The sequence below is a fragment of the Pleurodeles waltl genome, chromosome 6 (assembly GCF_031143425.1).
Source record: "Pleurodeles waltl isolate 20211129_DDA chromosome 6, aPleWal1.hap1.20221129, whole genome shotgun sequence".
Lineage (NCBI taxonomy): Eukaryota > Metazoa > Chordata > Amphibia > Caudata > Salamandridae > Pleurodeles > Pleurodeles waltl.
Window position 1 is genome coordinate 27,918,118 of NC_090445.1, and position 14,332 is coordinate 27,932,449.

The following is a 14,332-nucleotide window of genomic DNA, read 5'->3' on the forward strand; positions in this document are numbered from 1 at the left end:
CAAGGAATGGCAAAGCGCAGCTCTCAAGGAATGGCCAAGCGCAGCTCTCAAGGAATGGCCAAGCGCAGCTCTCAAGGAATGGCCAAGCACAGGCCTCAAGGAAGGAATAGCCAAGCGCGGCTCTCAAGGAATGGCCAAGTGCGGCTCTCAAGGAATGGCCAAGCACAGGCCTCAAGGAATGGCCAAAATGGATCTCAAGGCAGAGTTCACAAGGTATGGCCAGGCATGGCTTCAGAAACAGCAGAGACACACCCAGACTTCCACTCATCTGAGAGAAAGCATCTGGATCAGTGACAGCAGATTGGGAGAAGGCATATAACTCCATTGCCCACGCAATCTTGGAGACAGTGCACAGATAAGTGACAACAGATAAGGCACAGCTGACCCATCCAGACTTGCGCCCATCCAGGAGAGAGTATCCGGATCAGTGAAGAAAGGCAGATCTGCACTACCCCCCATCCTGGAGACAGTAACAGCAGACAGGTGCCAAAACACTCTGGTTTATACCCATCCTAAAGACAATGTGCAGATCAATGATGACACACCCGGGACCTCCACCCACCCAGGAGACCATGGCTAGATACGTAACAGTGGATACAGAGTAGGATACACACCCAAGTTTCCACCCATCCTTGAGACAGGCCGGAAAACTGGTGGTAGACAGGAACTGGACAATCCCAAGGCTTCGAGCAGCCCACAGTTGGCATCCAGATAAGAGGCATCAACTAGGGAGTAAGTAATGGACCATAATTATCCACCCATCTTAGAGACAGTACCCAAATCAGCAACAACAGATATGGAGTAACTCGTAGTCCAAGGGTGCCAGCAGCCCTGCAGACACTATGCTGATCAGCAAGAGCAAGGGGGAGTTATTGATACTTTTATGCTATCTGATACCCTACAGAGAGCTTCAGGATCAAAGACAGCAAATCATGAGCTGGTGATGCACCTGCCCTCCACCCATCCTGGAGAAAATACACACCGGTTTCCACCTATCTTGGAGAAGGTATCTGAATCGGTGACAGCTGATGACGTATGTGGAACATCAGAGCTTTGACCTGTCCTGGAGACAGTAATCACATTAGTAACTGCAGATAGTGAATAGGTGAGCTGAGTGGACTTCCACCCATCCTGGTGCAGTATGCCATGCATAGCTCAGGCAGAATCAATCAATCGTCAGGAGGTCAAAGGAAGCCTCGCTGTTTACTGGATTGCTTCATCCTTTTCTCTACCAGTGACCAGGCCTTAGGACTGGGTGCTTGGGATTGCTGGGCCTGCACTCGCAGTATGACAAGGGTGCATGTGTGCCACCCCTCCATAGTCACCAAGCAACAAAGATGGGATGGGGCTGAGAGCTGAGATCACCTGATGACAATGTGACTTCACTTTGGATTGTCAGCTGAGGCACCTCCCCCTCAGTGGCTGCCAATGGCTGTCGTTTCCCATGTCAGACGGGCTGTGAGTTTCCCATCACACCTGCATTTGACGCCCCCAACCTGACCATAGCTGCAACCAGGGGCGGCTCCTCCATAAGGGCGGAGGAGCATCGCTACCCCACCAGCAGCGGCAGCTGCAAACCTTTTCCCAAAATACCATCATAAACTGAGTTTATGATCTTTTTTGGGGAAAGGGGCGGGTCCGAGGGGGTGACATACACTCTCCCTCAGAGCGCATGTGTGTTTGGCAGGCCGTCTTGGGCCAGCCAAACACACATGCGCATCGGTCTCGCTCTAGCCCAGCAACTAGAGCCTGCACAGGCTCCCAGCCTGCCTGGGAGCGCCCTGGCTAGGCGCTCCCAGCCAATCTAGACGCTGCTTTGAGCAACGTCAGGATTGGCCGCAGGGCAGGCTGGGAGCCTGTGCATGCAGTCATTGAGGGACAGAGAGAGGAGCAGCGCGCGACAGAGGAGGTAAGTGTTTGGTTTTGTTTTTATTATATTTTATTTTATTTCCCCCCCCCCCTTCAGTTTAGCGCGAGCTGCAACTCACCTGTCAGCTCTGCGAGGGCAGTGCATGACCCAAGAGGACTCTGGACGCGCGTTCGCCGTGGGAGCCATTTTCCTTCTCTTCTAGCTCACAGTATGGGCACGCCTCAGAGGAGGGCCCCAGGAGGAGCACGGCATCACCTTCCAAGCTGGGATCTGTTGACAACAACTGCCCGTGGTGGGAGCATGGCAGCTGCACTAAAGTATCAAATTCACCCAGGTCTGGGGGACTTACCCACTAACACCTAATATAAGGGCAGGTGCGCTGTCCCCTGAATGTATACAAGTGGTTTATATCAGTTGTTCCCAACCTGTGGTCTGGGGTGTCCTGGGGGTCCGCAAAGCCTCCTCAGAGGGTCCGCAACAGCTTAGAAAATTGAATAATATTAACAGATTAGGTCCCCTGCTTTCAGTAATGACTCAGTGGGGGGGGGGGGGTCCCTGGTTTCCAATAATGATTTATTGGGGGTCCCAGACTTTCAGTAATGATAAAGTGGGGGTCCACAGAAGTCAAAAGGTTGGGAAACACTGGCTTATATTATGTAGATCTAATGGTTGCAACGGGAACTTGCCTCACGGTATTACTCACATTAACGTATGTCGTTTTGCCCTACGTCCATCAGGCCCTCGCTCAGAATCAGCGTAATCTTCCTAATAGGAGATATCCTAAGCTACTCATGGGGATTTGTGTGCGGTCCTAACCTGATGATCGGCCCTCTGATTCTGCTGCATTACCAGAGAGGTATTTCTGAATATGTCATTGTGATTATGACCATAGGGGGACACTTGATGCTGTACGTGTTTCTGTCGCATTACAAACACTGGATATTCACACGTATTATGATCACTTAATTACTGTAGAACCCAATTGGCATTTGATGCAAAGTGTTTTATGATTCATGTATTTATCATTTACGTCACTGTGACCTAAGGAAATGTTTACAATATAAGACCTATATTTTTATATATAATATTGTGTGGAGTCTCTTTTGTGGTGTATTTATTGTGTCACTGGTGTGAGTGTGCTGCACAAACGCTTTGCACAAGACCTCTGAGGAAAGCTAGTCTGCTCTGTGCCAAGCTAACCGGGGGTGAGCACAGGTCATCTTTGAGGTGTAACTGCGTCGCCCTGACTAAAGTGGTGGGTTCTGCCTGGCTGATATGCATACCTCAACCAACCAGAAACCCCATTTCTAACATCTTCTATTATTCAACTGCTACCTAACTTTATTACCAGAGCTGATTACTTCTTTCAACCCCACCTGTTACAAGTATGCAGATGGCATGCATACTATTCAGAAAAAGGATGGCTCAGAACACCTCTTCATCTCAGAAATTGTCAACTTCCTTTGCGCTATAAATGCACTTAAAGCTCAACACTGCAAAGACAAAGCATCTGTAGGTAATGGCACAAATATCGGCCTACTACCATAGGACCCCAGGAACTCTGGTCCCCGCCATCAACAGAAGTCAGAAACCTATAGGTGGACACAGATTCAAACCTATGAAACATAGAAGTAACCAAGGATGCAAGTCTATCTTTATACCACAGGTCAACAACATCGCAAAGAGTGCCTGTGCTTCACATCCACCCATGCCTCGGATACCAACACAAGCTAAACTCACTCTCATATTCTCCAAGCCTGATTACGTCAACAGCCTTTACCTTGGAGCAGATAGATTTATCATACACAAAATATAACTAATTCAAAATGGAGCCGCAAGGCTCCTTTTCCACCTTCAATGAGGAGAACACATAACTTCAGTCTTCCAATCTCTCGGCTGGCTACTTACAACTAGAAGGACAACGTTTAAGGTGCACTGCATTGTCCACAGAGCCTCCCACGGTAAAAGACCACTAAATCTACAAGTAAAGTTTAAGAAATACAAAACACAACACTGCGCTCCAGACTTGCACCACGGATCACTGTACCACCTTACCATAGGAGCTGCTGATTTCAGTACAAGCCTGCAAGCTCTCGAACTCACTACCAGCCAAGACTGAAAGCATACAAGAGAATATATACTCTAGAAAACAGTTGAAAATATGACTATTTCCATGATAACTACATTGTCCAACTACCCTGGACTAAAATTAGAACCTTCAAGTACAATCTACAGTTTACAGCCCATGGATATGTAACATCCCAAGCAGCACACTACTTTCAATATCCAGGTAAACTAAGGTCTGAGCTATGGCTAGCTTGGGTATTATACAGAAATGTCAATTCACGGGAAACCCTCCTGGCCCACACTCATACTAACACATAACACTCAGTGGTCGGCAGTCAACTATACTCCTGATCCTCCTACACTCACAAAAGACATATAGGTTATGTGTCTTGCCCATCGCTCAGTGCTAAACCAACACATAAACCAGTTATCTCCAACTGAACAGGCATGGGAAGACTGATCATATCTGCCACATGGTGTGGCCAGTCATGGGAATGTACACAGGAAGGGTGGGGGATATGTACAGGAGCAGTGATGGATATGTGCAGGTGAAGTGATATGTGCACAGGAAGTCATGGATATTGTAATTGTATTTATATAGCGCTTACTACCACAGCCGAGGTGTCGAAGCGCTTTTCGGCGAGTAGCAGGCTACATTGGAAGCCAATTAGTATTGGATTAGTATAGGGAAATATGAGTACAGTTTTGGTATTATGATGAACTAATTTCAGCCACAGATATGTGAGTTTGTTAGTTGGATTGACTAAAGTAATGGAGGGATAGAGGAGGGAAGAATCCAGAAGTGTTAATTGGGAGTTTATAGTAATAGAATGAGGCTTGGGATGAGTAAAGGAGAGATGGAGGAGGGAAGAGTCTGTGGAAAGGGTTAAGGAGATCATAGTAGCAGGAGGGGTTTTGGATGAGTCAAAGGTGAGATAAATGAGGGAGAATTTAGGAGGGTTGTTTGGGAGATCATGGTAGCAAACTGAGGTTTGGGTGAGTTACATGTAGAAGAGGAGGAAAGAGCTTAGGCAGGGTTATTTAGGAGATGAAAGTAGTGGAATGGGTTTGGGATGAGTCAGAGTGGGGATGGAGGATAGATTGATAGAGATGACATATGGTGATGGGTTGACAAAGTAAAGCTTACAAGAGACTACAAGAGAGTACAATATAATCTTTTTTTTACTTATAATTTGATTTATATATACACTTTTTTTATCCTTATTTTTATTTAATTTATGTATTCATTATTAATATATATTTTTAATTTACTTATTTATAATTTGAACTTTATAGATTTTATTTTATTTTTATTTTATTTTTCTCTAGTACAGTAGGACTAGAGTAATAAATAAATGCATATGTAAATACATAGTAAGGGAATATATGTTCGAGGAATATAATAATGGTTAGAATATGAGAAGAAAAGTGGTATTGTATAAACAGAGACTTTCAAGATTTGCAATAATTGAAGTTAATAATAAGTGTACTTTTCTAACATTTATTTATCTTTACTCAATTTTTGAAAAGCCAAATGCTTATGATAATAAAACATTTGATCAGGGTGATATAAAATGAGAGCAGCGATTCATAAGAAACATGTTAAGCATAGAATAACACACACACATATATATATATATATATATATATATATACACACAAACACACACATGAATACACACACATACATATATATATATATATATATATATATATACACATATTTAAACCGTGAGTAAATATGCATCAGTTAAACAGGTTTAAAGAGAATGTGTGTGATTTATTGTTATGACATAATAGCGATACATATTTCCTAAAGAACTATACATATCTAGAATATACACAATCATATCAAAAATATGTATCAACATAGGCATATGCAGTCCATAGCTGTTTGAACGGGGTGGTTATGAAGTAAAGAGCCAACTCTTGAGTAGTTTTCTGAAGACAATAAAGTTATCTGTGGCTCTTATAGTTGGGGGTAATGAATTCCATAGTTTGGCTGCTTGAACGGAGAGGGATGTCCCACCTTGTATGGTGGTGTTCGAAGGCGCAGTGCCAATCTTCAGTGGAGGTTTCTTTGTTGAATGCATTTGGTTATTTTGTTTCTGATTAGAGCGGTCCTGATCCATGTATAGCTTTATGGGTGATACAAAGCAGCTTGAAGGTATATCTTCTGGCAACGGGTAACCAGTGCAGGGCCCTCAAGGAGATGTGGGCTTCTGGCTTTACATGTAATAGCAGCCTGGTAGCAGAGTTCTGAATACGTTGTAGTTTTTCATATTGGATAGAGACGATCCATGGTAGAGGCCATTGGCATTATCCAGTTTGGATAGTACAAGCAAGATAGTAGCCTACACCTCGTGTGGAAATACGAGGTGGGGGAAGATGCGTCGTAGAGTCTTCAAGGTGATGAAGCTTGTTCATGCTAATTTGTCCACTTGGGCATTCATAGTTAACTTGGAGTCCATGGTAATTCCAAGGTTTTTAACTTCCTCAGATAATTAAGGAGGTCGTCCGAGATCGTCAGGCCAGGCGCACAGTAGGGTCATAATTTTTCCAGTCACCACATATGAGTATTTCTGTTTTGGAGGCATTTAGTTTGAGATGGCTCCAAGTCATCCACTGATCAACGGCTCGGAGGCAACTGAAGATTTGTGAGTTTGCAATGTTTTTGTGGCATTTTAATTTAAGTAGGGTGTCATGGTCAACCATATCAAAGGCAGCCGAGAGGTCCAAGAGAAGTAGTTCAGCAACTCCATTGCGGTCGACTGTGTTTTTAAGATCATCCTAGATTGCTATGAGTGCCGATTCAGTGCCTGTTCCTGGGCGGAATCCAGTTTGGTAGTCTGAAAGTATGGAATTGTCTTCAATGAATTGTGACATCTGGGCGAATGCTGCTCTTTCTATCAGTCTGCCCAGGAAAGGTCCATTTGTGATTGGTCCGTAGTTGTAGCGGGTCTAGGTTTGTTTTCTTTATAATGTTATTTACCATCATGCTCACATTCCTCCCTTTTCCACTTTCCCCTAGACATTGTCTGACATAATTTTGCAGAAACTCAAACACTAAAGCAGAGTTATCTAAATGTGCTATACCTACGGCAATAGATCAGATGTACAAGTTATATATATAATGATTAATCAGTTTCTGCAGATAAAATTACCTTTTGTACCATGCACAAGTTTGTGTGCGGTAGATAACTTACAACTTAATCCGTGAATCCACTGGAAGCCATTAAGTGGTCATGCTCCCTCAAATGCAGGCACATTTTGGCACACGGTTTTTGAAGCCTGTTGATAAGAGCTTTTACACCTGTTTCATCACCTGGTCCATATTTAGGGGTGGGAGTACTGAAACAGAGTACGTCGGAGATAAACTGATACATGAAACCTTTGGCTTGGATGTTGGTTTCTTCGTGTGAAGGAAGTAAAGTAATAAATGAAAAATTCCTTTGACCACGAAAAGCATAGGGATAGTCATGGATGTGAGGTCCACTTCAAGTACAGAAAGACTTACTTCCATGCCGCTCTCTCAGTAGACAAGTTAGGGACTCATTTTTAAGATCACATTCTCAATAATCTTTCCATGGTTCTTGGTAAGGCCTGCTTTTTAGGTTGAGTGTGCAAGCACTCTGTCCTGTTGTAATCTATCTGTGGGCTTTTAACCACGCCCACCACTTTCACTTGTTCGTGGGCTTTCTTTTCAAAAATCCTTTATCATTGCTAAATGCTTTACGTTTGTCCCTCCTTGGGGCAGTTTTGTTACCACCTTGGACACCGACTATTATATGGATTATTGCAAGTTTGCCGATGGGTTTGACCGCGAGCAAACTTCTTTTTCCTGTGCAGGCAAAGTCATGGATATGTGCATGCAAAGTGGTGGCTATATGCAGGAGAAGAGGTGGATATGTGCAGGAAAAGTGGAGGATATATGCAGGAAAAGTGGTGGATAAGTGGAGGAAAAATGGTGGATATGTGCAGGAAAAGTGGTGGATATGTGCAGGAGAAGTGGTGGATATATGCAGGAGAAGTGGTGGATATATGCAAGAGAAGTGGTCGATATCTGCAGGAACAATAATGGATATATGTAGGAGAAGTCATGGATGTGTGCAGGAGAGGTGGTGGATATGTGCAACAGGCGTGTGGGATACACCAAGATAAACAAACTACTGGAAGCTGGGGACCCCTGGTGAATCACTACTGGAAGCTTTGGACCCCCAGTTAATCACTACTGGAAGCTGTGGACCCCCAGTGAATCACTACTGACAACCGGGGATCCCCAGTGGATCAGTAAAGGAAGCTGGGGACCCCTCACTGAAAAGCTAAAGGCAGCTGGGGACCCTGTCTCTAAGCAATTTCCATGACATGAACCGCAAAACAATATATAAAAACACAGAAACGTACACGTCACACAAATAACAAAATATTTTATTTAATTCCAGAAGAATAAAAAGTACAAAAATCGAACTTCCAATTGGAAGATTCGAATTTAGAAAATGTGGTAAGAATAGGAAATACACCGGACTCTAGCGTATAATTTCTTTTTTCATTTTTGCATCTGATGCAGGTTTTTTTGCCCGTGCAACCAGTGCAGCATCGATTGTGCGCATTTCTTGCACTTCCATATATTACGTTAAAGATACCGATTTAATTCTTAGCGTCCAACTACAAACTCATTCAGTTATAGAGAGTTCGACAACTTTGTAACTTTACATGTTATTAATCTACTATTGAGTAGTGTTATAGCAGTCGCGCGCCCCGGGTTAGGAACCACGGGGACTGCAGCCGCTGATGTCCTGAATGAGGCACGAGCTCTGCAGGAGCCTGACAGATGCGCACGCGCAGGGACCAGGCCCTAAATGACAGATTGCCCAGAAGTTAATATAAGCAGAAATATATTTTAAAGTTTTAAACGGAATCTAACTTTGCCTTTTTGGCATTTTAGATAAAAACCTGTCTGCCACTTTAAGTTGTCAACACTAAAACTGAAATATTCCGGCAGATCGGGTTTTCCAGTTATTAATATTTCTTGTGAAAAAAGAGTGAGAAAAACAAGGGTGTAAAAAGGGCTGGCTGGCATCAAATCATATCTGAGATTCATTTCGTGGCTTTCAGCTAATCCTCGCTGGAGGCCTGTGCTCAGCACACCCGCATCACAGAATAATCCGAGGCATTAAGTGTGTGCGGGGGGTGGGCTGAGGGGTTGATGGGAGTTGAGGGGGGGTGATAGGAGTTGAGGGCAGGGTGGGGTCATCCGAGGTCACTGACAACACCAAGGGCACCAAAGAACAGAGGTTAGGGCTCTGGCTGCCTGCACTTGGCTTCCCCATGCCAGCCCAAGTCCTCAGTCTAACACTAGCTCCCCCAAGTCCTCAGTCTAACACGTAGCTCCCCCATGCCATCACAAGTCCTCAGTCTAACACTAGCTCCCCCAAGTCCTCTGTCTAACACGTAGTTTCCCCATGCCACCACAAGTCCTCAGTCTAACACGTAGCTCCCCCATGCCAGCCCAAGTCCTCAGTCTAACACTAGCTCCCCCAAGTCCTCAGTCTAACACTAGCTCCCCCAAGTCCTCAGTCTAACACGTAGCTCCCCCATGCCATCACAAGTCCTCAGTCTAAAACTAGCTCCCCCAAGTCCTCAGTCTAACACTAGCTCCCCCAAGTCCTCAGTCTAACACGTAGCTCCCCCATGCCATCACAAGTCCTCAGTCTAACACTAGCTCCCCCAAGTCCTCAGTCTAACACGTAGTTTCCCCATGCCACCACAAGTCCTCAGTCTAACACGTAGCTCCCCCATGCCAGCCCAAGTCCTCAGTCTAACACTAGCTCCCCCAAGTCCTCAGTCTAACACTAGCTCCCCCAAGTCCTCAGTCTAACACGTAGCTCCCCCATGCCATCACAAGTCCTCAGTCTAACACTAGCTCCCCCAAGTCCTCTGTCTAACACATAGTTTCCCCATGCCACCACAAGTCCTCAGTCTAACACGTAGCTCCCCCATGCCAGCCCAAGTCCTCAGTCTAACACTAGCTCCCCCAAGTCCTCAGCCTAACACTTGGCGCCCCCATGTCAGCCCAAGTCCTCAGTCTAACACTAGCTCCCCCAAGCCAGCCCAAGTCCTCAGTCTAACACTAACGTCCCCATGACAGTATGTCCTCAGTCTAATACTAATGTCCCATGCCAGCCCAAGTCATCAATCTAACACCAACGTCCCATGCCAGTTCAAGTCCTCAGCCTAACACTTGGCGCCCCCATGCCAGCCCAAGTCCTCAGTCTAACACTAGCGTCCTGATTCCAGCACAAGTCCTCAGTCTAACACTAGCTTCCTAATACCAACCCAAGTCCTCAGCCTAACACTTGGCGCCCCATGCCAATCCCAAGTCCTCAGTCTAATACTAGCGACCTCATGCCAGTCCAAGTCTTCAGTGTAACACTTGGTGTCCCCATGCCAGTCCAAGTCCTCAGTCTAACATTTAGCATCCCCATGCCAGTCCAAGCCCTCAGCCTAGCACTTGGCACCCCCATGCCAGCCCAAGTCCTCAGTCTAACACTAACTCCCCCATGCCAGTCCAAGTCCTGGGCCTAGCACTTGGCGGCCCATGCCAGCCCAAGTCCTCAGTCTAACACTAGCGACCCCATGCCAGTCCAAGTCATCAGTCTAACACTAGCGTCCCGATGCTAGCCCAAGTCCTCAGTCTAACACTAGCGTCCTGATTCCAGCACAAGTCCTCAGTGTAACACTAACGTCCCCATGCCAGTCCAAGTCCTCCGTCTAACACTTGGTGTCCCCATGCCAGGCCAAGTCCTCAGTCTATCACTTGGCGTCCCAATGCCAGCACAAGTCATCAGTCTAACACTTGGTGTCCCCATGCCAGCACAAGTCCTCAGTCTAACACTTGGTGTCCCCATGCCAGGCCAAGTCCTCAGTCTAACACTTGGTGTCCCCATGCCAGGCCAAGTCCACAGTCTAAAACTTGGTGGCCCCATGCCAGGCCAAGTCCTCAGTCTAACACTTCGAGTCCCAATGCCGAGGGCCTGGGGGTTTTACTGACTTGAGAAATTCGAAAAATGCAGTTTTATAGTTGATTTTCCAGTCTGCAAAAACTATCTTGCAGAAGCACTTGAGACCTATCTGAAGGTCCCCCTCAGGGCAGTGAAAAACAAGGAAACCAAGACATACTCAGAAGGTGAACAAGAATGCACCTCAGTAGAAAGAAGTACAGCTGTGTGAAAACTAAACCAAGATGAGGAACTGACGTTGGTGTTTGGAACCGATAGTTTTGCACCTTCATTAGTGCGAAAATGTCTTCTCCAAAGACTTTACTAGGTGAGCGCTGTCCTCCGCCTAGTACCCAAAGGCTCTCTAAAACCAAGCGACCCTAGGGGTTTGTCAAGAGCTTCTAGTCCCATTTCAACTACCTTCAACTTTCATTCGGTCTTGTATACTCCAAATGGTCTGAAAGTAGGAGCGAGACAAACATTCCAAAAACGAAGACCGCCTCACCAGGGGAGTCGCCCCCAGAACCCTTCAAAGATAGAAAAATAACTTACTGTGTTGGCAGAACAAGCGTGGTGGGCTGGGCTTTGGGCTTGCGCTTGGTCGATACTCCCATCTGATTGGCCGAACGCTTTAGCGACTGCTGGTTCAGGAGGCCGGATGCTAGGCCCGCATGGTACTGCAGCTGGAAGGAGGAGGCCAAGGGAAGAGAATTAGTGGACCATCTAGGGTGAGTGCACGGACACATCCGGCTGACCACCACCCCAACAGCCTGTTCAAGCACATCCTGTCTAGTAGTGTCAAAGCGGACAGCATGGTGATGGTAGGGGGCACCGTGGCCGAGCACGGACGGCGACTGGCAACTTCATGTACAAGGCAAGACTCCAAAAACCTCAACAGTGTGCCAAGGGCATGGATTGTGGAACCACACATCCTGTATGGGACCTTCAACCGTGTAGCCCCGCAACCAGCTTTTAACAGCACAGGTGCGAGACTACAGAGTGGAAGAGGCCGATACCACACACAACATAATATACCTATAATTATGAGACCGGCCATTGACTGTAATGAAGTGTGCATTTACTATCTCAAGTATGCTTCGATATTAGGGAAGGTGATAAATCAGTCTGAGGCAAATATAACTGCACTTTTAGTTTTTTGATACACTTGCTCGAAACTACCTAAACACACCACGGGGACGGGTTCTCTTAACGCATCGATCCCCACCAAGACTGTCTGTATGGGCCCGCCAGTGTTTACCCACGCTAAGAGCGTGGTTAAACACTAGGTAGGACCAATCCAGTCCTCACAGCATGGGACAGACGCTAACAGACACACGTGTCTTAACAAAGTATTTGTAAAGCGCAAGTTCACCAAGAAGGGTATCTTGGCGCTAAATAACAGATGTTTATTGTTGCCCAACTCAATGGTACTCATTTTATCGACCTCAGAAGGATGAAAGGCTGAGTGGACCCACTGGGATTTGAACCTGTGACCATGAGGTCGAACACAGGCCCCTCCACTGGACACATTAGTCCCCTAAACCACCAGACCTGGCAGCCCAGATTATCCTGAAGGCAGAAGATCTCTTCTGGTGGGGGGCTGAGGCGAAGATACTGAATGGATATTAGGAGTCGGCGCTGTTAAAGGTTGCTGCGACTGGGCAAGAAACCCCCCCTCGAACTCTGTTTTGCTAAATTACGCGTGAAACCGTGAGAAAAAGCTTTGCTATTTAGCACATTCAACGAGGCCCGGAAAGAGCAAGCTCACCACCTTGTGAGTATGTGTTTCTTTTAATCACAGACACCCCATGACAAAATGAAAATTAATCAAAATTAGCGCCACTTAAAAATCAATGTATGGAGCCCTGAGCAGCCAGCAAAACTCTAAACAGTGAGAACATCTATTTAATTACCACTTCAGGGCATTATTATTATTTTTTTTAGCATTTGGTTAGCAGCTGGAATTCTTCTACTCCGTGACTGCTCTCGTCCCACACAACCAATGTGTTGTTCAGTTAATAAAGTGGAAAACATTGACTGCAGCAGACTCTTGGCGCTATGGACATATGTTAAGCCTAAAGTAGGTAGCCTGTTCTAGGCAGAGGACTGCACTGGGCTCCAGGCCAGGGCTCCTAGTGGCTGAGGACTGAGCTGCTTTGCAGGTCCTTCTTACACTAGGGAACCAGAGTTCAAGTGAGTGGAGGTCTGGACAGAGAAGGGCCGGACTCAGTCCCTCCCTTCCCCCAGCTGGCAGATACTGCTTCAAGTGCTGTTTAAACATATTGTGTCTACTAATGCATTGTGTTTACTTATCCGGAAGTGGACTTTAAGGATGACAACACAGCCAGGAGCCCTCTTGCGTCCTCTTTCTGTTTCGGTGTCTTAAAGTCCTCTCCAGACCACATGGAACTGAGGGGGTGTGACTGGGATGCCACATACTTTTAAAAATACCCATATTTAGAACGTCCTTTAAATAGGGTAATTGCATATGTGCCTTTCAGGTTAAGGAGTCACAAAGAAACAAAATGGGAGTGTGTCTGGTTCAACCAATAAAAATCAAAACTTGGGGCGTGGGCGCGACCAGGAGGGAGCTGCAGCCTCTAGGTTAGTCTGTAGCTATGGTTTTGGTGTCTATCTAGAAGGTGGAGACAGAGTCATTGTTTTTTATTTGTAATATGTGGTGATAGCATCTCTAAAGAAGTAGTTGATGAGGGCAACTCTACAGGGGTGAGAGGGGACAGTCCAGGATTTACCACCACCTAAAGGGTCAGCTAAAGACAATTCTTGAAAGAAGACCAGGTCTGTTTCACTTGAGTCTGATCATGGCGAAGTAAAGTGGTGTTTTTGTTCTCTTCTTCTACAGGAGCCATTTTACAACCTTTCCATGATGATGACGTAAGAACTGCAAGAGGGCTCAAAGGCGGTGCTCGCGTCACAGACACTGGAAGGTGTAACACAGAGAGGATATGTAGGAAATTACCATCTTGCCTGGCATGTTACCCCCATTTTCACTGTATGTATGTATGTTTTAGCCCCTGTGTCACTGGGATCCTGCCAGCCAGGGCCCCAGTGCTCACAGTATGTGCCCTGTATGTGTTCCCTGTGTGGTGCCTAACTGTATCACTGAGGCTCTGCTAACCAGAACCTCAGTGTTTATGCTCTCTCTGCTTTCACAATTGTCACTGCAGACTAGTGACTATCTTCACCAATTCTAATTGGCACACTGGAACACCCATATAATTCCCTTGTATATGCTACTTAGGTACCCTGGGTATTGGGGTTCCAGGAGATCCCCAAGGGCTGCAGCATTTCTTTTGCCACCCATAGGGAGCTCAGACAATTCTTACACAGGTCTGCCAATGCAGCCAGAGTGAAATAACGTCCACGTTATTTCACA

The 14,332-nt window shown here is 46.0% G+C and overlaps 1 protein-coding gene across 1 annotated transcript in view; it reads right to left on the reverse strand.

Annotated features, from left to right (window-relative positions):
• MED27 (mediator complex subunit 27) overlaps positions 1 to 14,332 on the reverse strand; it is a 602,008-nt gene that overhangs the window by 344,957 nt on the left and 242,719 nt on the right. The window contains exon 3 of the mRNA XM_069237101.1: positions 11,488 to 11,618. Coding sequence (XP_069093202.1) covers positions 11,488 to 11,618 — 131 coding nt within the window. The remainder of the gene's footprint in view (positions 1 to 11,487; positions 11,619 to 14,332) is intronic.